Source organism: Penicillium oxalicum, chromosome I (genome assembly GCF_001723175.1).
Source record: "Penicillium oxalicum strain HP7-1 chromosome I, whole genome shotgun sequence".
NCBI classification, from domain to species: domain Eukaryota; kingdom Fungi; phylum Ascomycota; class Eurotiomycetes; order Eurotiales; family Aspergillaceae; genus Penicillium; species Penicillium oxalicum.
In genome coordinates this window covers 3,814,712-3,839,765 of record NC_064650.1, presented here as the reverse complement: position 1 = coordinate 3,839,765, position 25,054 = coordinate 3,814,712, and the positions used below count along the sequence as shown (strand labels likewise).

At 51.8% G+C, this 25,054-nt stretch overlaps 11 protein-coding genes across 11 annotated transcripts; 5 read left to right on the top strand and 6 right to left on the bottom strand.

Moving 5' to 3' along the window:
* Window positions 1-222: 222 nt before the first annotated feature.
* Window positions 223-1,287, top strand: POX_a01261 (uncharacterized protein; the record flags this gene model as incomplete). Its single annotated transcript, XM_050110191.1, has 3 exons — window positions 223-924; window positions 1,013-1,075; window positions 1,138-1,287. 3 exons carry the CDS (start codon window positions 223-225, stop codon window positions 1,285-1,287), a joined length of 915 nt encoding a protein of 304 aa, XP_049973959.1.
* A 469-nt stretch (window positions 1,288-1,756) lies between these two features.
* On the bottom strand, window positions 1,757-2,617 carry POX_a01260 (uncharacterized protein; the record flags this gene model as incomplete). The annotated part of the gene is made up of 1 exon (XM_050110190.1): window positions 1,757-2,617. The coding sequence occupies one exon, from the start codon at window positions 2,615-2,617 to the stop codon at window positions 1,757-1,759; it is 861 nt and encodes a 286-aa protein (XP_049973958.1).
* A 2,134-nt stretch (window positions 2,618-4,751) lies between these two features.
* On the bottom strand, window positions 4,752-5,737 carry POX_a01259 (putative feruloyl esterase A; the record flags this gene model as incomplete). The annotated part of the gene is made up of 2 exons (XM_050110189.1): window positions 4,752-5,136; window positions 5,277-5,737. 2 exons carry the CDS (start codon window positions 5,735-5,737, stop codon window positions 4,752-4,754), a joined length of 846 nt encoding a protein of 281 aa, XP_049973957.1.
* Window positions 5,738-7,501: 1,764 nt separating this feature from the next.
* Window positions 7,502-9,739, bottom strand: POX_a01258 (uncharacterized protein; the record flags this gene model as incomplete). The annotated part of the gene is made up of 1 exon (XM_050110188.1): window positions 7,502-9,739. The coding sequence occupies one exon, from the start codon at window positions 9,737-9,739 to the stop codon at window positions 7,502-7,504; it is 2,238 nt and encodes a 745-aa protein (XP_049973956.1).
* A 1,039-nt stretch (window positions 9,740-10,778) lies between these two features.
* POX_a01257 (GrpE protein) lies at window positions 10,779-11,682 on the top strand (the record flags this gene model as incomplete). The annotated part of the gene is made up of 3 exons (XM_050110187.1): window positions 10,779-11,069; window positions 11,153-11,578; window positions 11,650-11,682. The coding sequence occupies 3 exons, from the start codon at window positions 10,779-10,781 to the stop codon at window positions 11,680-11,682; spliced, it is 750 nt and encodes a 249-aa protein (XP_049973955.1).
* Window positions 11,683-12,296: 614 nt separating this feature from the next.
* On the bottom strand, window positions 12,297-13,856 carry POX_a01256 (Phenylalanine--tRNA ligase; the record flags this gene model as incomplete). The annotated part of the gene is made up of 1 exon (XM_050110186.1): window positions 12,297-13,856. The coding sequence occupies one exon, from the start codon at window positions 13,854-13,856 to the stop codon at window positions 12,297-12,299; it is 1,560 nt and encodes a 519-aa protein (XP_049973954.1).
* Window positions 13,857-15,202: 1,346 nt separating this feature from the next.
* POX_a01255 (Mitochondrial dicarboxylate transporter) lies at window positions 15,203-16,500 on the top strand (the record flags this gene model as incomplete). Its single annotated transcript, XM_050110185.1, has 4 exons — window positions 15,203-15,365; window positions 15,454-15,458; window positions 15,556-15,654; window positions 15,802-16,500. The coding sequence occupies 4 exons, from the start codon at window positions 15,203-15,205 to the stop codon at window positions 16,498-16,500; spliced, it is 966 nt and encodes a 321-aa protein (XP_049973953.1).
* Window positions 16,501-17,513: 1,013 nt separating this feature from the next.
* POX_a01254 (Cytochrome c oxidase subunit 6B) lies at window positions 17,514-18,189 on the bottom strand (the record flags this gene model as incomplete). Its single annotated transcript, XM_050110184.1, has 6 exons — window positions 17,514-17,548; window positions 17,608-17,671; window positions 17,731-17,812; window positions 17,876-17,906; window positions 18,032-18,034; window positions 18,123-18,189. The coding sequence occupies 6 exons, from the start codon at window positions 18,187-18,189 to the stop codon at window positions 17,514-17,516; spliced, it is 282 nt and encodes a 93-aa protein (XP_049973952.1).
* Window positions 18,190-18,486: 297 nt separating this feature from the next.
* Window positions 18,487-19,140, top strand: POX_a01253 (uncharacterized protein; the record flags this gene model as incomplete). Its single annotated transcript, XM_050110183.1, has 5 exons — window positions 18,487-18,546; window positions 18,632-18,647; window positions 18,763-18,825; window positions 18,897-18,909; window positions 19,041-19,140. The coding sequence occupies 5 exons, from the start codon at window positions 18,487-18,489 to the stop codon at window positions 19,138-19,140; spliced, it is 252 nt and encodes an 83-aa protein (XP_049973951.1).
* A 285-nt stretch (window positions 19,141-19,425) lies between these two features.
* POX_a01252 (Peptidyl-prolyl cis-trans isomerase E) lies at window positions 19,426-19,956 on the bottom strand (the record flags this gene model as incomplete). The annotated part of the gene is made up of 2 exons (XM_050110182.1): window positions 19,426-19,563; window positions 19,636-19,956. 2 exons carry the CDS (start codon window positions 19,954-19,956, stop codon window positions 19,426-19,428), a joined length of 459 nt encoding a protein of 152 aa, XP_049973950.1.
* A 453-nt stretch (window positions 19,957-20,409) lies between these two features.
* Window positions 20,410-24,591, top strand: POX_a01251 (Protein transport protein sec31; the record flags this gene model as incomplete). Its single annotated transcript, XM_050110181.1, has 7 exons — window positions 20,410-20,618; window positions 20,675-20,791; window positions 20,848-21,187; window positions 21,253-21,339; window positions 21,402-24,135; window positions 24,188-24,486; window positions 24,547-24,591. The coding sequence occupies 7 exons, from the start codon at window positions 20,410-20,412 to the stop codon at window positions 24,589-24,591; spliced, it is 3,831 nt and encodes a 1,276-aa protein (XP_049973949.1).
* Between the last annotated feature and the right edge of the window lie 463 nt (window positions 24,592-25,054).

The window sequence follows — 25,054 nt, the reverse complement described above, 5'->3', positions numbered from 1 at the left end:
CCTTGACAGACCTCTCTCCTTCAGACTGTCACATCCATTACTTTTCCACGTCCACGATCACACATTTACTACCCAATATCCACATTCACATTCACATCCACATCCATATTGGATACCCCGGGCCTACGCCTACCTCCTACTCTATCCAAGCCTCAAAAAAAAACACATGTACAGATAAAAAAAACAGGCCCCCCCTCGACCCTATTCACCCCAACATGGAACATGGACTCTCCTACTCTAACCCCATTATCCTCCCGTACAAACACCACGACCAAACCCTCACGACCCGAAAAACCATCTTCCTCGCACCCGCCTCGCTCCTCAGCCTCAACATCCACTGCAACTCCCATCTGGCCCAGCATCTTCGCTGCCGAACGCACCTCCTTCCAGAATGACCTACGCACTATCATCGAACTCCTCCGCTCTCGCGACAATCACGGCCTCCACATCAAATTTGCCCATCAAATCAGCAAACGAACCACTTACCCGGGCGACATGAACTATCTCATCAACGCAGTCAAAGGCTCCTCCGCCCCCGCAGAACATATTGCCCGTCGCCATCTCCTCGCTAATATCAAAAGCATGACCAGTTTGTTCCTGGAGCACCGGCGTGAGCGACAAAGTCCCTGCTTTGTGCCCCGATTGACTCGTATCCTGGAGTACTGTCGGAACTTGGAACGGCGACTGCGGGAAAACGTTGAGATGGGGATGGGGGGATCTCGTACGGCGCGTGAGGTGGCGAATGCGTTGGAACTCGTCATTCTGCAAGTGGGCACCGTGACGCTGGATGGGGATCTCGAGGCGGATCGGCAGGCTTGGTTGGCTTGGAAGAGGGCCGGTAGGAAGACGGGAGAGTTTCGGTCGATGGTCCAGGTTCAGGTCCAGACGCAGAAGGAGAAGGAGAAGCAGCAGCTTTCGAGGGAGGTGAAGGAGTTGATGATGGGGTGGGAGTCGTTGCAGTTGGAGGGAGGTCGGGGCGAGAAGCTGGCTTGTTCATGTCGGACTTGTGCAGCTACACGGGCAGCAGCAGCAGCAGCAGGAGGAGGAGGAGGAACAGGAGGAGAAGCAGGTAATGGTAAGCAATGGGTGTCTCAAGGTGCGAGAAGGAGCGTCTTCTGGGTTGAGCATTCTGGCCAGGATGGAGCTGACTTTTACTCTTCCTTGTATGTATCCAGCCGCGATGAGGAGTCACTGATTGATGGTCCCTTTGACGAGATCGTTGGACGTCGAGCTACATGTTTGGGTAACAGTGTGCCGTGTACCATTGATGGATGGAATGATGTATGAACAGGGATTCCGAAGATACGTTGTGGCGGAGATGGCTGTACTGGTTTTGTCAAAATCTGTCAAATTATTATGGGAATACTGTGTGAATACCGTGTTTGAGTATTTGATTGGATGTATTGGATGTATTCGATTTGACCTCAACATGCAGACCATTGATGACTGATTTGAACAGTTTAAAAAAATAAAAAATAAAAGAAATATCGAAAAAGTATAAATTCCCATGACTCCACTATGAGAATGCTGTCCCAATTATAAAACTATCAAACCCAAACCTCCCAACGCCCAAGTCCTTTCATATGCAAGACCCAGAATGAGGAAAAGCCAGTCTGTAAGCACCAACCCCATCGCTAAAAAAAGAAACCACAGGGTGGAAATATAGACCAAGTCAACCCATATGAAACAAAAAGCGGACAATTAAAAGAGAAGAAAAAGAAAGGTAAGACATTTCCCCTGGTCGCAATTGAGCCTTTTAATGCATCAACTCCACCGGCGGCCGGGCCGTCTTGGGAGGCATTTTGTGAACCGACATCTCCACCGGACTCAGCTGCTCATCCAGGTCCATGTCGACATCCTCATCCACAGGTAAGCTGGTGTCTTCCACCGTCACGGCTGGAAGATTGGGGCTGTGTCCGTGGTCTTCGGGATGGAAGATGATGGTACTGCTGCGACTGCGCGATTGTGGCCCCGCCATGGGGAAGCTACTCGTGCGCTGGTCGGAACTGATGGAGACCGGGGTGGCGGGATCCACGTTCATCGGCTCCGAGTGGTCGGTCTTGAGCTTGGCCAGGGCAGTCGCCAGATCACTGGCGTGGACCTCCTTGTTGGGAGGATCTTCATTGCGCATCTGCCATCCGTGCGGGGGGCTTGGGGGCGGCGAGATGAAGAAGAGCTTGTCCAATTGAGGCGCTTCCAGCAACTGCTTGCGCCGGGTGTCCTCCTGGCTCAGGATGGGGGTGGGTTCACCGAAATAGACCCGAGGACGCACATTGCGGTTCAACAGACGAGTGTTCTCGAGCGTCTTCCGGACAGCAATGGCATCTTGGTCAGAGTGGAAGGAGCAGATGATGCGGCGGAATGAGGGGAGCGGGGAGAAGGAGTTCAATCGAGCGATGACGGTGATTTGGTTGCGGATAGATTCCAGAGAGGACGGCTGGAAAAGAACCAGGTCGTTCAGCTCGGTGATGATGAGAGTGTTGGACGGCGGCGTCGGTTGGGACAGGGGAGGAATGCTGGTGAGATCAATGGACAGCGAGGGCCGCGAGCGCGATCGGGCCGGCGCAGCGGCCGGAGACGAAGGCAATGAACGAGGTGGTGACATTGATTCCGCCATGATGTGAAATGTAATTTTGTCTGGAGCAGAGCAAAAGGGGTGGTTTTTGTAGAATGTTTGACAGTCGTCGATGGTAATTTATAGAGTCAAGTGGTGTCGGTTGAGGGGTGATGGAGTTGAATCGGAATCCACACGATGGCGAAGGCCAGGAGATAAGGCGATTGATAAAAGGGGAGTCGTTAAAATTCAAGAGGTTGCCACCGGATGAGAAGGCGGAGCAACTGGGCCACTGATCGGCTTACTTGGGCGGACCGTTTGGAGTCTGGACTCGGGGAGTCTTTTGCGGTCAACCACTGAAAAACAGCACAGGGTCACGAGTCTGATGACAGATGATATGCTTGCTGCTTCGTTTTTTCTTTTTGAGGGGGACACGGGGGGAGAGATGAAAAGGAGCAGATGGGAGTGCGATGTTATTTAAAGTTGATTAGAGTGATTTCCAGAAATTTCCAATCACGACCTGACCGCATGCAGATATTTAAGCCCTCCGGGCTGGAGGAGGACGATCCGGGCTCATCGCCGCTTTGTTGGAGGCGCAGCGAGTGACGTTCGCCGGAGTCGTCTTGGGAGTCGGGCAGTGCAGAGTGCAGACTTTCCAGTCTCCAGTTTCCAGTCTACACCATCATTTTGTTGCACGACTCGGCATCCAAGAGGTACTGCCTCACGATCCACTTTGCAAATTCCCCCATGCCACCATTCGCAGGATGACCCTCTCCGGAGCGACTCAAGTAATGGAGTCGTCTTCCCGGTGGAGGTGCTTTCGTTTGCTTGGCCCAGCCCCGTGACTTTTCACAGCCGGCATGGTGAGGGTCAGGTGATTCGGACAGCCGCGGACAATTCCTGCGGACGCCACATCTGCGCCACATCTTCTTTTCCACGTCGCACGTCAGCCACACCCCCCGACCAGCTGCCGACGCATTCGGGATGTTTGTTTCTGACTTGATCATTCGATGGTGGGAGAGCCGATTTCAGGCACACATGAGCCAGTAATCCTCACGACGGAAAGCACATCTCATGCACACATGGGAACTCTAATTTTCCACTTGTCGCTCCCCCTCGGTAGAACTCTACCATCGCGCTGGACCGTTGTGATCCAGTTTGTCCGGCTTCCAGCCTGAGAGTCTCCCTCTGACTGACCGTGGGCCACCGGACCCGCTGCCGTGACCTCCACCACCTGAACTCCGGGACCAGGCTCCGCCCCCTTTGCGCAGTGCCGAGAAAGTCATCTCTTGACCATTATACACTTGTGTTATACGGCTCGTTAAGAATCACGAGAGACGGCGTAGTTTGGAAACCGCCATGGCATATGTAATAGAGTACATTATCGCTTCATTGTGGTCCAATAAGCCTCTGATTATTTGATACTTCTGAAACCCTTTCGTCGCACTCACCTGTGTAATGGAGATGTCTGAAGCATGAGAAATGACACGAAGCGATTTGTGTGCGAGGCTTGGCAAGCGACAAAGCCACCTCAGACCGACGTTCGGGTCACTCTTTGTCATAGATGAGCAGCCTCGCGGAATGAGTGACGACTAGAGTGCTCGAACATGGGCATCAAGCCTGGTCCTGCAGATCGGATCAGTGACCTCGAGACAAGAGGGCAGTTGAGATCTCTATCTCAGGGCTGGGAAACGCCTGGCTCCATGAGTTGTCTTGCTGTCAGCTTTGGATTTCCAGCTGAAGTTCAATCACTCCCGCCGTCCACCGAGAACGGGAGGAGACACTGTCAAACAAGGAGTCCAACAGTTGATTCATGTGTACGCAGGGACTGTTGGAAGCATACCCAGCGTTCTTCTACTTTCGTGTCTCTTTTTTGAGACCTCGCACATCAAAATGCCCCGGCTACAGGCAAGCTCTGGCTTTTTCCTTCCACATTGATTCGAAATTAAACTTATAGTTGTAAACGGGGGGTCGGCGCGGCTCATTCTCTGCGCCCCATTTCCAGTTGGACTCAAGATTGAAGCTCATTGTGGGACTAGGAGCTATAGACGCACGACCTTTCTGAGGGCACACAAATTTCCCTTAATCAAGTGAGGCAATAGTCCATGTCTTGCTTCTTCTAGATCATGCTCGTGAACGTGAATGGGGGGCGAGAGCCCTCTGTCCGAGGGGCTCTCCGAGTCAACTCTCAAATCCGTTACCAGCTACAAGCACCACTCGACATGCCAAAGTAAGTGACGTGCGCGGCATTCACTCCCTGTCCACCCTGGGCCTCGCAGCACTGGTTCTGGTTGCCGGTGCAGACAAAGACGTTGTGTGCATTGTGCGGCTCCACGCTCCAGTACTCAATGCCGGACGAGACGTATCCCTGAGAGGTGGGGGGCAGGTTCGGGATTCCATCATTTGTGTGGGTGGTGCGGAAGTAGCGAGTGGTTGCAGGGCTGCTGGCGTGGAAGTGATCGTTCATGTAGGATGCAAAGGCTTGATTGCCGGTTCGAGGTTCACCAAACGTGTACAGATTGACGTTGCTGTAGGTGGCGGCCAGCTGGGCGGCGGTGATGGCGGCCATGGAAGCACCGAGACTAGAGTGGAGTGATCACTTGTCAGAGACATGAAGAAAAAAAGTCATAGTCTTGTCAAAAAGAAGAAGAAAAAGAAAATAGAGGATATGATGTTGGAAAAGTCAGGGTCCAGAGATGAGCGAGGTGCGTGGGTCTCTTACCTGTGGCCTGTGACTGTCAATGCATAGTCCTGGTGCTGGCTAGCTTGCTGATGAACCAGTGACTCGACCTGGTCCTTGACAGAAAGCCAGCCCTTGTAGTATCCGCCATGCACAAAGCAGCCCTTGCACAGGGGGTTGGTCGCAAAAGCAGCCGGGGTATAATTGGTGTCCAGCTGCAGATTCACATTGCTGCCCGTGCCACGGAAGACGGTGATGATTTCCTTGCGTGAGTCGTCACGGAGAACCCATCCATTGATGTCGGTCTGGGCGTTGTAAATCTTGCCTACTGTGGTGATGGTGGAAGGAATTTTGCACAAGTTGGCGTACGCAGCCTGTGAGATGGTGGCCATTTCAACCAACCGGTTGTAGACGTTCTCAGAGACGCCCTGGGTCATGGCTGCGAAACCCTGGCTAGCTGCCAAAGACAGCGCCAGGGCATGAGGAGCAGTAAAAATCTTCATGATGAGAAAAGTGAGGTATCGTAGGCTCAGAAAGAAGCCCTGACAAATAGAATGATTGACTGAAGGCGAAACGGGAGTATCACTCGATATCTGCTCAGAACCTGCCCCTGTGAACAATGCGCCCCTGGATGCTTTAAGTAGCTCTCACTATCACCATCACCGTGAAATTCCACCAAGAATACCCCAAGTATCAGTAACCATATGGTGTGGGTCAAATGTCAAGGAGTCACAGAGCAAACTTCTCAAGACATTTCCATTTTAGGTTATTCTCCGGATCAAAAGCCAAATGATGCAGCAAGTTCCTCTCGAGTCCCAATAAATCTTGTTCTGAATTGATTGACAACACAGTTCTGCAGAGTGCAGAGTACCGACCGCAGACTGCCGACTGTAAACACTTTTGCCGCACGCGCCGCGACGCCTCTGAACTAGCCCAGGCACTAGATAGTTGATACGGTAAACAATCCCGTCTTCAGAATGTCTTGGGCTGAAACGAAGAAGGGCCCTCAATCCAGCTCCAGTTCGGGCCATGTGAAGGGTTGTTGACTCCACTGGAGAAGAGACCTGCCGATCGATTGTTTTAGGCAAAAGGCCCATGTGTAGGAGACCGTTGGCGATCGCCACGGGTGAATTGGTAAGGTGCACATCTTGATGTATCTCGGCAAATAAGTAATCTTCCTTTTGCCGAGTCCTTGTGCCCCGTGCACAGTTGCGTTGCAACATCTTGCGTCCCTGTTGGTCAATAAGAACCATGGAAGGGGGGACAAGAATAAAGAGAAAATGGAAAGAAAATGTGGAGGCCGAGCCGTGACGTTTCAGAGCACCGGTTTAAACCTGCGATGGGATGGCGGAGAGTGCTTGAACGGGACGGAACCACAATCTGGTCCACTTGATCCAGCTTCAATGATTATCTTATCTTGGCAAAAGGGCACTATCCACAGCGATGGGGGCATATTGGGACCTGGATTCTGGCTCAACTAGCATCCTGTTTCTTTTGTCTCCCGTGGACGATAGAATCCGACTGCCCACCTTGACTCCTGTCAGCACAAAATCTGACAGCTTCCCCTATAGAGTGACTTGAGAATGCAACAGCGACTCAGAAGTGACATCTCATGAGTTGGACACCAATTCACACCCACAGTTCCTTGGACCACAGGCTTCATAAAATATGGAAAAAAAGGGAATGAATGGATCGAACCGAGTGGTATCTAGAATGCGTGCACCTCCCAAATCCACACGAGGTGTGTTTCAATTTGAGCAGTACGTGTTGACTGCCACGCCACGTTCACGCTGTCTAAAAAAGGTGGGTCTGAATACGGGGGACCCTAAATTCTGTTCCAGCAGATCTTTTGACGGTTCAGATCATCGTCTCATGGAAATTTGACACTGATCCACATATTCGTAGAAATGGAGACTGAACCGTCTCGTACCAGAGCTGAACCTTGAGGGTGATGCAACCGGGAACATCGACGGCCGATCAAAAGTGCTTCCCGATGGTGGAGCTTGTCAGACGTTGTAGAGCAGCATTGAGCCGAGCAGAGTTAGACCAAGGAATCTTATACGCTGAATCTATTTGAATGCAAAAAAAAGAGTAGATCATAACGTGCCAAGTTGCGCCTTCGAGAATACAAGGATGGCTTCAAGTCAAGCTGATAGTGAAAATGACAGAAACGAAACAAAGGCAGCGACAGTTTGTCCTGCATAGACACAGTAATTCAATGGTATCTCCAACCCGGAACGAGCGACCACGGCTTGCCAGGAATTCAGTCATCCATCATTTTTCAACTCTGCCATGTCATACACCTGTTCTGGGAGGTCAACATCCTTTGGGGCGGTTAAAATACCAAATTGGTGGGTGAATCCACAACGTTTTTCACTTGTCCCATAGAACCCAACAATAATGTCCCCATCCTGGGGTTTCAAAGTGACAATTTCAACTCCCTCTTCCTGTTTGCTGTCATTCTCTGCCTCTTCCTCCTCCGGATCATATTCATAGGGGGTGTGGTTGAGGTACCCCCAAGAATCTCCATTGCTCAGAGTCATGCGAATTCCCGACAGGTTTCCCCATCCATCTTCACGCTTGCAGATTTTGACCTCGGCGATGTGCTCGCCAGCAGGGATGGTGTGGTCTTGTGACGCATGCCCGCCGAAGCGATGGGGATCGCCATTTTGGTTAAGTGCTGGACCACAGTTGGCATGCTTGCCATCAGAATAATAAACAACCGCTCCATCCATGGTGCAGCCAACTCGGAGGTCAATCGACGTCGCACGGTGCAGTTGACCATTTTTGCCACGTTTTTGAAGAAGCAAAGCCCACCTGCAAACCTCAGTGTCATCGAGCTTTGAGTCGTGCAGTTCTTGAGAACGAACTGATTCTTTTCGGAGAACCAGGTCACTTCCAGGGATGGTCACAAAGGGAAGATCTGTGAGCATCACCCAGACGTTTGGAACCTCCCGACGCTTGCCGTTCTTGCCAAGTGCGACGATCCTCAAGGGATAACGCTGGTCATATTTGCTGCGGATATTAGAGATTTGAAACTCAGTGTGGTCAGACTGGTTATCAAACTGATGTACAAAATCGTCGTCGGGAGATTCACTTGCAATCTCTAATCGCGCCAGACCCGCGGAACAAGAGACCCTTAAACCTTCACGTGTATCTTCAAGGCCACTGGGGTTCTTCTTTTCCACAATTGTCTCAATTCGAATCTGGGCTTCCCGGAATTCCTTTGTGATGAGCGCATCCCCTGGGAGAGCAAAGTGAGGCATTATCTTGAATTTGAGGGCGTCTTGCAGGTCCCATTTGGAAGTGTTTCTCAAAGTGCGGTTCTGTGCATGCTGCACAAAGTTCATTCCCCAGCTCTTGCTATACCCCCGCGCCATAATTCCCGTCGTGTGGCTTGCACCAAATGCATGGCCCACCTCATGCAAGAATGCGCCTTGACCGACGAAGCATGCTCCGCGCATCGTGTCACATTCGCCGTTGTCATCCCCCACTGTCTCACCGGGAGGAGTCAGATCGATCAGACATGAGGGTACTTCCTCGAGAAAGCGAGGCCACGAGTATGTGAGATGACTTCCAAAAACCCCCAGGGAGATGCCTTTTGGCTTGTGGCAGCCCAAGGCCGCGTGTGCTGTGATCAGAGACTGCTCGGTCGAGTAATGGGAGTCCAAAATCAGACCGGCCACAACTGGTTGACTGGCCGAATCAAACGGTGCGCCCGAATCCCTTAATGCCTGTTCAAAGTATTTGTGCAAAGCATCACGGTCCCTGCCTCCAGGGTTCTGCTGAGCGACGTTTGCATCACGGAGCTGAGCAACAGTCTTGTCGGAGCGTATAATATGAACCTTTGCCACAGGACCCATCTGGGAAGGACTCCCTGGGATACTTTGATGGGCATTTTGCGACGCGCTGTTCCAACTCCATTCCTCTTCCAGTCGGAACGAGCGTCGCCCCAGCTGCTTTTGTCGAAAGTCTTCAGCCGTGAAAGCCTGCCACATGTATGCTGACATGCGGAACTTTGCAATCGCTGCATCTATGCCACTGTGGGCACTGGATATGATTCCATACTTGGCAGGCGGGCAATCAATCAGCAGAGGTGAATCTTTTGCCACGAGAATTGCCAGATGCAGAGGTGGTAACTGCAGGAGTGGAACATAGTTGACGCTGATCTCTATCAAGCCACAGACTTCTTGTCCACGGTAGAGACTGAAGACAAGCCGGTTTTTTCCCGATGAAAGTATGACAAGCGCACTCCACTTGCCCGCATCCAACGGCCAATGTTGTGTCGTAACAGACTTGATCAGCACATTGGAAGATGAGACCGATACGTATTGTGTTTCGTCGTCAGAGTCGAACAATTGGCATTCGCCATGAATGAGCAGACATGTCTGGTGGATCGTTTCACCATCGTTCACATTTGTGACTTTGAATGGCCTCTGATCAGTCAAGATGGGTTTGACTCGGCGCTCTGCCGTGGAATCGATGTTGATACTGCGCTTGGTCATGTTGTTCTTGATCGCGAATTAAACCAATGCTTTTGAGCAAGTATATTCCGACGAGTGTATGCAGATGAAGATAAAATGAAGATTGATCTAAATGTCTTACAACCACCTAGTTCGACCATCTTTTTTTATACTTGGCCTCGATCAGCTTGGTAATTCAAGCGGCCCATACTATTGCAGCTAGACTAGGCAGCTGCTAGCTGGTGCCTGGCAGGAGACCTGAGGTGTCGACGCTATGCGGCAGGGGGGCTTAAAGCCTGGCCGTGATTGGCCAGAGCGATCTCCCGTACATTGGATTGCAACAAACACTTCCGCCAATCGTCAGAGTCAATCTTAGGGATGGAGATGCCGGGTGGTGACGGCTGATCTGTCATAGGAAATTTCGCTCACTGGTTTCTGCGCTGAAAATACCGACGTAAAGACTGCGAGAATAGCTGATGAGGCCATGCCCGTCGGTGCTGGTAACGAGGTTCTTTCATTGGCTCCCTTCGTGCGCACAACTGGCAATTTGAAGATCAAGACGCAAGCGCAGATATGGCATCGAAACATGACTTGACCTTGAGTTTACCACGACACACAAAGGGTATTATAATTCCTGATCCCATGTGGTATTATATGAGCCAGACGAAATCCACATAAATATTTCATTGGGCGCTGTTTTCGACGGTGATTTCGTCTGACCGAGTAACTCGGTCCCATGCTGAACCCAGTCGTGAACTTATTCAAGCTCCGCCAGGCCAACACTTGAAAGCCTTCACATATTGAAATAAGAATCACATGAGCAGATTCTGATTGCTGCTGTTTGCTGCCTTTGTGATTTGGATTAAGACTTAAAGCCTGATTCAAACAGAATGAGGAACTAAAATGTACTTCGGATCGGCGGTTTTCCCGTGCTCGGGCGGTCAGGTGATATTCCACGAAATTCTCCCGGCACGCAGCTATCATCGCCAATTTACGGAGAACAGTTTTCTTCTCATCCAACGTTTTATCTTTTTTCATTCCACATTGAGCTTCTTCCCAGTTTGTTTTCAAATCTCACAAAATGTTCCAGCGAACAATTCTCAGACAAGCCCTTGCTGCTCGGTCAGCCATGACCTCAGCGTCCTCCACATCAGCGGCGCCGCTCGCTCTCCGACGGACGGCGCGTTTGCAGTCACAGCTTCCATCTGCGATGAGGCCATTTGCCCCTCAGCCTGCCCGTCGGTTCTATTCCACTGAGAACAATGGAGAGAAGAAGGAGGCCACAAAGGAGGGCGAATCCGCGGAGACTACCGAGGAGGACCCTGTCCGTAAGGAGCTTGAGGAGAAGAAGAAGGAAGTCACCGAGTTGAAGGTAAGTTGTGATGAATATGAGCTCTCCTGACCGCAAACATTCGTGTTTGGACCATTTTCAAAAACTAAAATGCAAACTAATAGGATAAATACCTCCGCTCCGTTGCCGACTTCCGCAACCTGCAAGAACGCACCAAGCGCGACATGGATGCTGCCCGCAACTTTGCCATCCAGCGCTTCGCCAAGGACCTGCTTGAGAGCATTGACAACTTCGACCGCGCACTGCTGGCTGTGCCTGCGGAGACACTCAAGGCTGAGCGCAGCGATGCGAACAAGGACTTGCTTGATCTGGTCGATGGTCTGAAGATGACTGAGAAGACACTCATGAACACTCTCCAAAAGCACGGCCTGGAGCGCTTCGACCCAAGCGAGCAGGTGGAGGGCAAGGCCCAAAAGTTCGACCCCAACTTGCATGAGGCTACCTTCATGGCCCCTTCGCCCAACATGGAGGACGGTGACGTTATGTATACCCAGAGCAAGGGTTTCCTGCTCAACGGCCGTGTCGTTCGTGTAAGTTTCACTGTGAAGTGTCCAATTCGCGCCACGTTTGATACTAATATGATTTTTCTCTCTCCGTACAGGCTGCCAAGGTCGGCGTTGTCAAGAACGCTTAATTTGCCCTTTCGCCTATTATTCATATCACAACGCCTCTCCTTCCATCCCGACTGCTCGCCCCCCCCCCCCCCCCCCCCCCCCCCCTTTCTCCTCTGTATCATATATCACACCTACTTCACGATCACGACAAGAATCCGCGCATGGTTGCGGCTGTTTTTTAAAGACTCGGGAAAAAATTCGACCTTTACTTGATGTTTGCTTGTCTCTTGGATCTGTATCATACACCATTCCTATGTTGCATGTGACTGGAGGCGTCTGGTTTATCTCGTGTCGGTGGATTTATATTCTCGTCGTGCGAATCTTCATCTCTCATCTTCGGATGGATTCCTCTCCACCTCATCTCATCTCTTGTACAATACAACCTTCTCGCTGCGCACCATACGAGGACAGGCTGCTTTTTCTGGATTCAAACGAAGCCTGATCATGTTGCGTGGCAACATCCAGCATCACTCTGGTTCTTATACATGAACAAAATAATTTTTGCAATGAGATTGATAATTGGAGTAAGCAGAGTAGATTCCGGTATCGTACAAAAGGTGAACAAAAAGGATATTAAGCCAAGGCTGTGGACAAGGCTGATGATCCAAAGACTGTGCTATGTCTAGGTTTTTGATCACCGCAACTCAACTCCAAAGTCTTGCACCAGTTGAGCTCGCACCCTCTCGTGCATATCGTTGGCTTCTTCATTGGTCAATGTCCGCTCCAGACTGCGATAGTTGATACGGTAGCACATGCTCTCCCTACCAGTCTTTGGGTGGGTGAAGTTGTCGATCAATCGCACGTCTTCGACCAGGTCACCGCCAATGCCACGGACAATCTCCATGACATCGTTCTCATGGAACGGAACTGCCCCGCCTGCCGCACTGCTGCCACTCTTAACCGCAGCGGGGGGCAGCCAGAAGGCCACGTCCTTGTAGCATGCTGGATGCTTGGAGAAAGGCTCGAACCGAGAGACCTGGCCTGCGCGGAACTGGGACAAGAAACGCTCATCTTGAGACCAGAAGAGACGAATATCAGGAATGTTGAACAGAAGCATGGCGATGCGCTCGAGACCCAGGCCAAAAGCCCAGCCAATTCTGTTCGGCACTCCCGAGTTGATCAGAAGCTCCTGCTTGATGATACCACATCCGAGCACTTCCAGCCATTCACCTTGCCAAAAGACTTCAAGTTCCCATCCAGGGCTAGTGAAAGGGAAGTACGCCTCGATCCAGCGCACCTTGAGAGGTTCCTCGTCGACTTTACTACCTGAGCTTGCGGCCGCTGCCTTGGCTCCCTCTGTAAAAATCTTGATGACCATGCGCTCCAGTGATCGCTTCAAATGGGCTGCAAGCGCCTCGACCTCGGCTTCGCTATGATGCTGTGCTTGCAAGGGGTTCCGCTGAGGATGTATCGTCGGGTTTGGATCTTCGACGGGGACATTGTGGCGTGGAATCAGGTCAACATCAGCTAGAATCCTAGCGGCAGTCTCCTTGGACGCGCTCAGCGGATCCTGGTCCGGTCGCTTCCACAGCCTGGCGGCCTCCATCTGGTGAAAGACGGGATAGTGGCTCCGATCGATCGCATCTCGTCGATAAACGTCGGCAATGACGGTGTAGCCGACCTCCTCGGGCTTGGTCGTCTCGTTTTTGCCGATTCGTTGGTAGTATGCCTGCTGGTGCGCACTCGTATGCGTGCGCAGGACGGTCTTGTCATTGATGTAGTACGTGTCGGTGCGGCTGCGCCCCGGATGGTCTGGAGGGAAGCCTAGTACATCGAAGTTGAGCCCAGTTGATACGACGGGATTCTTTTCGGAGTAGTTTCCAAAGACTGGCGCCGGGAATTGACTTTCGATGAGTTTGCGAGTGATGGCGAGAGGATGGTTTTCATCAAGGTACAGGCGTCGGCCTACGTGGGAAAGAATCGTGTCGGGCGTATTTGTCCAATGGTCAGTTTCGTACGTGTCACCTTCGATTTGAAGGCTTGGTCGTGCTTGAGAGGCACTCTTCGGGTCGCGGGCATGAGAGCTTTGGTCTGCTGTGCTCAGGAATGGTGTTGAGCTCCAGTTGCGAGAAATCGCGGGTGTCGACTGACGGAGCGCCGGTGTTTGAAGAATGGTAATTCTAGGACGAGTGGCAGCGGTACTCCAACGAGCACCGTTGGCTCGCAGCACTCGGCCGGTGACTATTAATCGCATTTTATTCACAAATTGGCGTGGAGACTGAGCTGAAGTCTGCTAGGGACTTTGTTTTGCGGAGACGGTCAACGCATGCAGCCCGGGGCCGGGGAAAAGAGTTCCCGAACTAAATCTATCATACGAGGTCTTTGGGATTCCATGTATACGAGAAAAAGCAACTGTCAAGGCGCAGCTTTTCTCGTCGAGCATTAGGTACCTGCCAATCTGATCTGTTGTTTCAAGTGCAATCCCCAAAAACACGATACAGCCAGCTTGATTTCCACATTTATCCAGATTTGCAGTGGTCGCCAAGGACGCTGAGGATGGTGTGCAAGGTTCGAAGTTGCACAAACGAGCCTCATTTAGACGAGAGAGATGTGCCACAATATACCTGCTCTGGATGCGAGACATGTAATCCTGAACAAGGCTCCTAAGTGGGTAGTCTTTAAGTGCCTAATATCTAGGTGATCAATTGTCAGGAGACGAAATAGGCCCCTGCCGAGGTATCACTTTAGTCACTTCGGCTGCACAAGTGACGGTAGTGGTATATGCATGAGTTATCAATCTCACGTTGGCGCCCACTCGACACCTATTGAAAGGCAACGAGAGTTCCTCAGCCGACCATTTAATTCAGACTAGTGTCGCTGATCGCCATCCACGATAGAAGAGTCTCGCCGGGTATGTGTATGCCTTATTGCCTAGTAGACAGGTCCGAATGTGTTCCGAGTCCCGCAGTTCCACCGACGATACCCGCCTGAAATTTACAGGCCGAGCTAATTTACTTTCAGAAATCTGTCAAACCAAGAGAAAAATTCTCGCCCTGAGATACGATTCAAGAGATATATCATCCAGTCCAAAAGTGAAATACTCTTGATGGACGGATATTAGAATGAGTCCGAGTCACATTCGGCGGTCAAATCTAAAGGCCGAACGCTATTTCATGCTCGTGCAGTATAGCCCGGAGTTTGTTGCGTTGCCAAATTCCGACAACTGTAAAGCCCTGCAAATCCAAAGTGCCGAGCTGTATGTTCCTTACACGCTGCAGCACCCACCGAGTGGAAGGTAAGCCGAGACGATGATTGGTTGAAATGTCATCCTGGTCATCAATATTCAATCTGATTGGTTCATGCTGGCTGCCGGCCAGGCGGCTGAACGGCGGTTCGGCGGCCTGATTTGTGCCCCGTTGGTAATGGCGATCCAAAATTACGTCAAACAGCCAAGAAGCCGGCCTCCACTGGAAAATAATTGCCCCAAAAAAAAGAGCAAAGAAAAAAGGGACCTTAATCTCTTTCGTCTACAAACCCCCCTTCCTCTACGACACACTCTCCGCTCCTCTCGAGTCCCACCGGTCTCGATTATCCTGCAAGATGGCAGACAGCGTCAAACTGCTGGATGCTCCGGCCGCTCACACGAGGGTCGCCCCTATCTCAACGCCTGCGTCATCCAAGTCAAAAAAGGTGCACTATCCGTTCTGGTTTGGCGGTTCCGCGTCATGCTTCGCCGCCGCAGTGACGCACCCTTTAGATCTAGGTAAGTCAGACGAGAGGGACTGTTTGAAAATCTTTTTTTTTTTGGTGTAACATAGTTCTTTTGCGCTAACATTTTTTTTGGAATGTAGTCAAGGTATCTTCTGAATGGCGTCGGATTGGACCTCGGCGTCGTGCATTCCCCCCACCTTTTGAGTGGGTTGCTAATCATGACTTTCTCCGCCGCGCTCTAGGTCCGATTACAAACACGCGCACCGGATGCGCCGCGGACAATGGTGGGCACATTTGGGCATATCTTGCGCCATAATGGATTTACTGGGCTGTACAATGGGGTATGTATACCTCCCTCGTCGCAACGACAAAGCAATGGGCAGCCTCGTCGAGTAGTATTCTTCGATGGCAGTGACCGAAGACTGCGGTGCAACTACAAATTTGACTTTTGTTCCATGCTGACCGACCACTTCCCTGTCTGACTGTAGCTCTCCGCCGCCCTTTTGCGTCAGATCACATACTCCACCACAAGATTCGGTATCTATGAAGAGCTGAAATCACGCGTCGCCAAACCCTCCGCAGACTCATCTTCTACCTCTCCCGGATTCCTCACTTTGCTCGGCATCGCCTGTACATCGGGTTTCATTGGCGGATTTGTTGGTAACCCGGCCGATGTGCTCAATGTGCGAATGCAGTCAGATGCCGCTCTCCCGCCTGCGCAGCGCCGAAACTACCGCCACGCCTTCCACGGCCTGACCCAGATGATCAAGACGGAAGGTGTCACCTCTCTTTTCCGCGGAGTCTGGCCTAACTCCACACGCGCAATTCTCATGACGGCCTCCCAATTGACCTCGTACGACATCTTCAAGCGCCTCTGCATCGAGAAAGTGGGCATGAGTGACAATGTGGGCACCCACTTTACAGCATCCTTCCTAGCTGGATTCGTTGCGACCACAGTATGCAGCCCTGTGGACGTGATCAAGACTCGAATCATGAGCGCATCCGCGGCCGAGTCCCGGGGACAGAGCATCGTGAGCTTGTTACGCGATATCTGCCGCAAGGAAGGCCTTGGCTGGACGTTCCGCGGCTGGGTGCCCAGCTTTATTCGTCTCGGGCCTCACACCATTGCTACCTTCATCTTCTTGGAGGAACACAAGAAGCTCTACCGAAGACTCAAAGGCATTTAAACATCTTTCGCCAATCTGAAAGGGCATCCTCATCTTGATCATAATATTTCCGCATATCGTCTTGCACTCGATCATCTGATTTTCTCTCTGTACAATCGGCATGGGCTTTGATGCTGAATTTCCTTTTTTCTCTTGTGAAGATCGACAGTGCGACTTGGAGGGTTTTTGAGCCAATCCGTTAGGCCTTTATGCCTAGTACATATTTTGCATATCCTTCCCCTATCTACCCATTCACCCAAAATGAGCCCAGAAGTCATCCTCATTGGCTCATTTTGCTCATATTGTCAGCCACGGGAGAGATTCGTGGGGCTGGTATGATTACGTTCGACCTTTTGCGCCTATAGGCTTTCGCATTGTTTCCTCCTTCCGTCGATTTTTACCATATTGGATTCACACAAATAGATCATAGATACCTTGCAATGAACATAGCATTTCCGCGAGGAAAATCGGAACAATCTTGAGAGTGTGCCTCACTGTAGACTACTGCTGTTTTTACATGGGCGAGGTTTGAGAAGCCACTATAGAACATAGAGGCAGAGCCGCATGTTGACGAATCACGTGATTCACAATGCTCATGACCAGTCTGACATAGGTAGCCGGGGCTCAGATATGACCAGATGTCGGCATGAGAAATTTCTCCACATGCTCGACCTTCCGCGCTGGGTTTGCGTGAATGGGGTCTCTCCTACGCTACCTGATGCTTCACCTGCAATGCTCGACAGCATCGCGCCCAGATAGTCATGTGGAAAGATCTGTCAGAATGCTTTGTGGTAACCCCTACAGGGATCCTCTACGTTACGCACGTTTCCACCAGCCAGGGCAATCAAGCTTCTCTTCGCAGAGCGGAGGTTTATAATCATCATTCCCACAGAAAAGGCAGAATGCGGAAGAAAAAAACCCAATGATGATAGAACATGTTACCCTGCACGAACAGGTAGAGTACATTGAAAGTTTGTCAATACACAGCATTTATAGAAGCTCCATCTAGCCAGCTCAAATCACAGATGTGTAATCTATTTGTCGAGTTGAGCGGGGAAGTTGCCAGCCTCTATGGGTTGAAGTGGTCAGTAAAGTGAGAAATTGACTTGGGATTCGATTTTCACGTACCGCGCTGAGTGTCCCAGCGGTCAGTCCAGGCCTTGGGGCAGAGCGAGCGGAAAGCGTGGTAGAACTGGAATAATGTCAGAAATCAGGGTTTCACTTCTCAAAGGGCGAAAAGCTTTGATATACCTGACGGCAGGGGCGGAAGTCCTCTCCCTTGGCGTTCACACACTTGTAGTAGTCGACATAGTTCTGCCAGCAGTGCTTGGTCCTGGAAGAAAAACGAGCAAGGTCAGTTGTGATCTATGGGTCATGATTCAAGACGGAGACGCACTGATTCTGCTGAGGGAAACGGGCATCGAAGCCTATAATCGAATCGTGAAAATGTTAGTCGTCCGATATTTGAGTCCCGATCGGGAGAAACCCGCGCGCGCCAACTTTGCGGGCACGGGCTTGTTTATTCGGAATAGTAGCGGGCGGACAAACGTACCAGCTATTGGGCGTGAGTTAGCAAATGTTACCATATCGAGCCAATTGACGCTCCTCGGCCGAAGGGGAGGGGGAGGGTTGGGTCAACTTACCAGTGACGAACTTGAAGGGCTTAACCTCAACAGGCTCATCGGGGTCGACTTCTGGAATGGCACCCATTTTGACGGTGTTGAGCTTTTTTTATGACCGGGCGAGGGAACAGCAATTGAAGTGTTGCGGGGTGGAGTGCTGCGTGGTCCAGGAGGCAATTGGAGAAGAAGTGCAAAGTGTCGAGGTTGGGTGATTCGAAGCTCGTGCCGGGTATGACCGGGCGGTCAAGCGAGAGCCAGTGAGAGTTTGGCTGAGGCAAAGCCGTCGGTCTCGGAAAGATGGCCTTCGCTCCCCATTCCTATCCCACTCCTCTTCTACTCTCTCGCAGCTTCGATCCACCTCGCAAACCACCCCGTCGCTATCGCCATGTATCCCACTCGTGCTCTGCGCATGCAGCCCTCTCGGGCCCTCTTCAACCCTGCGCCTGTAAGTCATCTGCTGCGCCGCCCTCGGTCGGCCGGCTGGTCGGTCATACGATTCGTTTCTGGCCAACGCTAACTCCCGTCTGCAGAAGGAGGCTCACAGCGGTAAGACCACCTGCCACCAATCCAAATGACACGACGATGGGTGGAAATACGCCATTTGAATCAAAGACATGGGCGACTCAGAAGCAGGACTTGAAAGCTGATCGATTGCATCTAGCCCACACTATCTCCCAGCGCCTGCGCTTGATCAAGAAGTGCCCTCCCGAGCTGATCCCTCTTGGTGAGTCTTTTCCACATGACCTATGATCTACAGGAAGCACAATGTTTCTGACTCTGTGCAATCGATTTTAGGCATCGTTTTGGGGTAAGTATCATTCTGACACCATTTGCCCGCGTAGTGTGACGAATAACTGTCCAATTTTTCCTTCTCTTGTCGTTGTCCCCTTGACAATAGGAATCGAAAGAACTCTTTTGTTGACTTATTCTCTCGTTTAGTGTTGCTGTCGGTGCCGCCATCTACTCTAGCGTCAAGAAGCTCACGACCGACAAGACACTGCGCCTCTACCGCAACAGCCCAGAGAGCCGTGAGCACTAAGTGCGCTTCCCAATGTCTGAGCTTCCGCAAATGCCAGGTCTTCCTGAATACCATCTTGCCGCATGTATTTTTTTCCGTTTTGGAGTGGGACCATGAGGTCCGGTAAGATAGATAGGAGAATTGACAGAAAAAATGAAGACGTCATCAGAGCCATCGAGTGCTTTTGTACATAGTCTTGTTTCGTGCTTTCTTAATTGAGCCTATTTTCATTAAGGCGAGGTTCATGTAGAATGATTGCCATTGGGCGTCTTTGACCTTGACTACGGCAGGTAGCCAGCAAGCGCTTCATTCTGGGTTAGGCCCAGCCACATCAAGCTGCTCAAGCCCTTGCATAGGATCTTGTGGCCGATTGCTGGCTTGTCGAGCCTCTTCAGCCGCTTGCCTATCTGCTTCATCAACAGCATGCTTGGCCAGATAACCCTCCTATCAAGAATCATATACGGTCAGTCGTTGCAAAAAGGGTATCATAGCTAGAAGCATATCTTCTCCACGTACTTGTTCCCAGATGGCAGTCTTGCTCCCAAGTCCTTCGTTGGCATCCTTTTGGGGTTTCGCGGCCGCAACTTTGATTGTTCGTCCATAGATCTCACTGCCGTCCATGTTGTCGATTGCTTCTTTTGCGTCCTGGGGAAGGTCGAATTCGACGTATCCAAACCCTCGGTGCGCCTCCCCAGAGTTATGTGCATCCGCTTTGGGAAGGGTGATGTCGACAATCTCGCCGAATGGGACAAACGCCTCCGCTAATGTTTGAGCTGTCACTGCCGAGTCAAGTCCGCCGACATAGACTGTGCTTTTGAGCCTCGTGCTCTCGCTCATTGTGGTTTCAGCTGGGTGAGTGAGCCTCTAAACAGTCTTTCAGTTCGTCAATCGCACTCTAAGCATCCGAAATCTGGCTCCAATTCGACGAGACCGTGCGCAAAGAGAGCTAGCGATGAAGGACTTTTATAGCGCTGTTACAGTGGGCGCTGACAAGTCTTAAGCTTAAGCTTCGTAGCACGCCGCCGCCTGGTTGAGAGCTTGATGTCACGTGCGACAAGCCTCGGGGGGTGTTTTGGCGAGAGCCTAAGTGGGTTTAGCGCGGGTTCCCCGGTCCCTCCAAGTCCAGGAGGCCACTTGGTTTACTTCGGCCAGTGAAGCATCACACCCCCCGTCGTCAATACTATACAGGGGTGGGTTTTGCATTCGTTGCTTCATCTGGAAATTGCGACTTTTTTTGTCTCTTCTTTTCGCTTTGAATAAATTTCCCCACACATTACTCCCTCTGCCATCATGGTCCGTCTGCGGGAGATCCCAAGGACGGCCACCTTTGCTTGGTCCCCTGGAGCTGCATCACCATTGATCGCAACTGGAACCCGGGCGGGTGCCGTCGACGTTGATTTCTCGAACAAGACATGTCTTGAGCTTTGGGACTTGGGCCTGGACCGTCAAGATGCTAGTGAGGAGTTACAGCCGATTGCTAAGATCGACACCGACTCTGGGTAAGCTGTCCAAAGCTTCGTGTTCTAGACCAACGCTGACGTCTCCACGTACACAGGTTCAATGATCTTGCCTGGACGCAATCTGAAGATACCAAACGTGGTATCATTGCTGGTGGATTAGAAAATGGTGCCTTGGATTTATGGAACGCCGACAACCTGCTTGCTGGGTCGAGGTAGGTTGCGTTTTCCCTCAGCTTCCTAGGGGTGCCCCGCTAATGCCTGTTTATAGCGACTCCTTGATCTCAAGAACTACGAAGCACTCTGGTGCCATCAAGGCCCTTCAGTTCAACCCAAAGCATTCAAATCTCCTCGCAACCGGTGGCGCGAAAGGCGAGCTCTTTATCTCCGACCTCAACAACATGGAGAATCCATTCCGCCTGGGCACGGCTGCTGCCCGCACGGATGACATTGAATGTCTAGACTGGAACAAAAAGGTGGCACATATCCTGGTCACTGGTAGCAGCGCCGGTTTCGTCACTGTCTGGGATGTCAAGACAAAGAAGGAAAGCCTGACATTGAACAATATGGGGCGGAAAGCAGTCAGCGCAGTTGCATGGGATCCTGCCAAGGTACGAGAATTATGTCCAAAATGGGTCGATTTTGTGAGTATTCATAACTGACAGCTTGACCACAGCCCACCAAGCTTATCACAGCCACGCCTCTCGAATCGGATCCGCTGATCTACGTGTGGGATCTGCGAAATTCCCACGCGCCGGAGCGTGTAAGCCACTCACACACCTTCCTATATACTATTCCTGAAACTGACGGATTTGTTTTCTGTAGACACTGAAAGGCCATGAGTCTGGAGTTCTGTCCCTTTCATGGTGTGACCAGGACCCGGATCTGATGCTCTCGTCCGGCAAAGACAATCGTAATATTTGCTGGAACCCACAGACAGGTGAGGCCTACGGCGAGTTCCCTGTTGTCACCAACTGGACTTTCCAGACCCGCTGGAACCCTCACAATCCCAACTTCTTCGCAACGGCCTCCTTCGACGGAAGAATCTCAGTCCAGACTCTCCAGAACACCAAAGACAATACTCAAGCTATCGCCGACCACAACCAGAACCTGGATGGCGAGGATTTCTTTGCCAAGGCTCAGAGTCAGCCCCAGGTCTCGAAATTCTCGCTTCCTAAGCCTCCCAAATGGCTTGAACGCCCTTGCGGTGCTTCATTTGGCTTCGGCGGCCGTGTTGTCTCCGTCGGCTTAACTGAGAAAGGTTCAAGGACATCTAAGGTCAAAATCACTCCATTTGAAGTCGACTCTACTGTGGCCAACGCTACGGAGAGCTTCGAGACAGCTCTAAAGGAGGGCGATCTCAACGGTCTCTGTGAGGCTCGCGCCGCTGAAGCTTCGACTGAAGAGGAAAAGGCAGACTGGAAGGTCATTCAGACTTTGCTTTCCGAAAGCCCCCGCAAGGGCCTTGTTGAATACCTGGGTTTCAACGATTCCGCCCAGGAGGCTACTGAAAGCTTGTCAGAGCTTGGTCTGGACAAAAAGGATGACGGCGAGACCAAAGAGGTCGCTGAGACGGCAAAGTCTGGCGTTAAGAAGCACAAGAGATTACAGTCCATGTTTGAGGCGACGCCCGACAGTGATGACTTCTTGACAGAACTTGCTGCATCGAAGGGTGCCCAAACAAACAACCCCTTCCACATCTTCAATGGCTCTGAGACTTCCGCGGAGAAGAAGATCACCCGTTCCTTGCTCCTCGGTGAATTTGAGAAGGCCCTTGATGTTGCTCTCGCCGAAGATCGCATGTCGGATGCATTTATGATTGCCATCTGCGGTGGCCAAAAATGCATTGAGAAGGCTCAAGAGCACTACTTCACAAAGCAGGCCGGTGGACCCAACTACATGCGTCTGTTGGCATCTATCGTCGGCAAGAACCTCTGGGATGTCGTGCACAATGCTGATCTGTCGAACTGGAAGGAGGTCATGGCCGCCTTGTGCACGTTCGCAGACGAGAAGGAATTCCCGGACCTCTGTGAGGCCCTTGGAGACCGTCTTGAGGAACAAATTCGTGTCTCTGATGATAAGAGTGCACGAAAGGATGCTTCTTTCTGCTTCCTCGCTGGTTCCAAACTCGAGAAAGTCGTGGCAATTTGGGTTGAGGAGCTGCGGGAGAATGAGCAGCGAGGAATCGAAAGTGGTGAAGACAACTCCAGCTTCTCTATTCACGTCCGTGCTCTTCAAAACTTGATTGAAAAAGTCACCATTTTCCGCCAGGTCACCAAGTTCCAGGATGAGGAGAAGTCCAAGGATTCAGACTGGCGTCTCAGTACTCTGTACGAGAAGTATATTGAGTATGCCGATGTCGTGGCTACCCACGGGCGGCTGCAAGTCGCCCAGAAGTACCTGGACCTTGTTCCCCAGAAACACCCGGAGGCCGAGGTGGCACGCAGCCGTATCAACCTTGCAATGCGCCAGGCACCGCAGCAGAAGCAGGCTACCGCCCCGGTGCAGAGCTTCAAGTCTCTCCCGGCGCAATCCAATCTGTATCAGCCTCCTCAGACATTCGCGCCTGCAGCTCCCGCTCTCGGTGCGCCAAATGCTTATGCTCCGCCGGCACCCGCTGTTACTCCGGTGCAGCCACCGGTCAACCCGTATGCACCTCCAGCTGCTGCTCCCGCGCAGCCCGCAAACCCCTATGCTGCGATCGGTGGTGGTGCTACCCCTGCTGCCAGCCGCAGCAGCTACACACCGACGGGATATCAGCCAACGCAGCCTATGCATGCACCTGCTTACGGTCCTCAGTCGACCTTTGGCGGTTCCGCTTCTGGTGGCGTCCCTCCTCCTCCCCGTGTGGGCACCCAGTCGCCAGCCAAGAACATCACCACATACACTACTGCTACTGGCCTTCCTGGGTGGAATGATCTGCCAGAGGGCTTTGCCAAAAAGACACCTACCCCGCGGCGTGGTACACCCACTGCTGGAGCAACTGTCACCTCTCCATTCCCTATTCAGTCACCCCCTATTGCTCAAGGTCCACCAGCGCCTGGAACTCCTCCTACCGGTCCGCCACGCACACCATCAGTTCCACCCCCACCTAAGGCCGGCGCTCCACCTCCTCGTGTGACCTCGCCTCTGGCGTCTGGCATGCCTGGACCGTCGCCGCCCCCAGTCAATCCCTATGCTTCATTGCCTCAGCCTCCACCCAGATCGACTATGTCTCCCCCGGCTACAATCCCCCGCGGACCCTCCCCGTACAATGCCCCGCCAAGTATGCCGCCACCAACAAACCGATATGCCCCAAGCCCTGCCGCCCAAACTCCCGGCTTGCAACCACTGAGCCGAGGACCTATGGCACCTCCGCCACCTAGCGGTCCCTCGCCGTACGCCCCACACGCCGCGGCGCCTTCTTCAGTAGCAAGCCCGTATGCTCCCAGTGGGCCTACAGGTACACAGCCACCTCCCATGGCCTCGTCGGGTGTCCCACCTCCACCTCAGGGATCTCGGCCAGGCACCTCTCAGTCTCAGCGGGCTGTAGCCCCACCACAGGCGGCTCCCAAATATCGTAAGTGAATTCATTGAGCCATCACTGCATTGAGGTATTAATCAAAGTTTAGCTCCGGGTGACCGGTCCCACATCGCTCCGAATGCGATGCCTGTATACGAGATTCTTTCCGCGGACATGCAACGCGTCAAAGCACGTGCGCCATCTTCGTTCAAGGCCCAAGTTGACGATGCTGAGCGCCGTTTGAACATCCTATTTGATCACTTGAACAATGAGGATTTGATCAAGCCCAACACTGTAGAGGATCTTGTCAACCTCGCCCGTGCAATTCAATCCAAGGACTACGAAACTGCGCGGGTCATTCATCTTGACATCATGACCAACAGAACAGAAGAGTGTGGCAACTGGATGGTGAGCAAATCCCTCATGTCGTACATGAATGTACCTGAACTGACAACTCGCATAAAATAGGTTGGAGTCAAGCGTCTTATCAGCATGAGCAAGGCTACCCCATGAAGTCGTTTCTTGACTTTGAATTCTGGGGTTGAAAGCATACCATTGCCTCCGTGAGATCAATGGTAGACCATGGCTTTTGTGTAGTGCTATGCCTCGATTTCATTATTGTCCAATTCGCATGTCTCTTCTCTGATCTTATCACTCCTAATGCCCACGTTGACTTTCTGTTTTGTGTTTTTGAAAGCCAATACGAGCATCGACTTATGTTATCAAGAAAATTCTTTTCCTTTTTCTCCTCTCGTCTCGTTTTGTCGGTAGGGCATGGCCATCTGTTATTTGCGCGTGGTCGTCCCTGAAGGGTTGACATGGATCCAAACGGGGCGGGGCTCACGCCGGAGCGGCTGCGAGTAATTAAACTAAGACCTAGTTCCTAGCGGCGCTTGTGGGTGTTATACATTAAAATATAGAATCATTATCAAAATCGATCTCTCATACATTTCAAATGTGCAACGGAGTCTGTGGG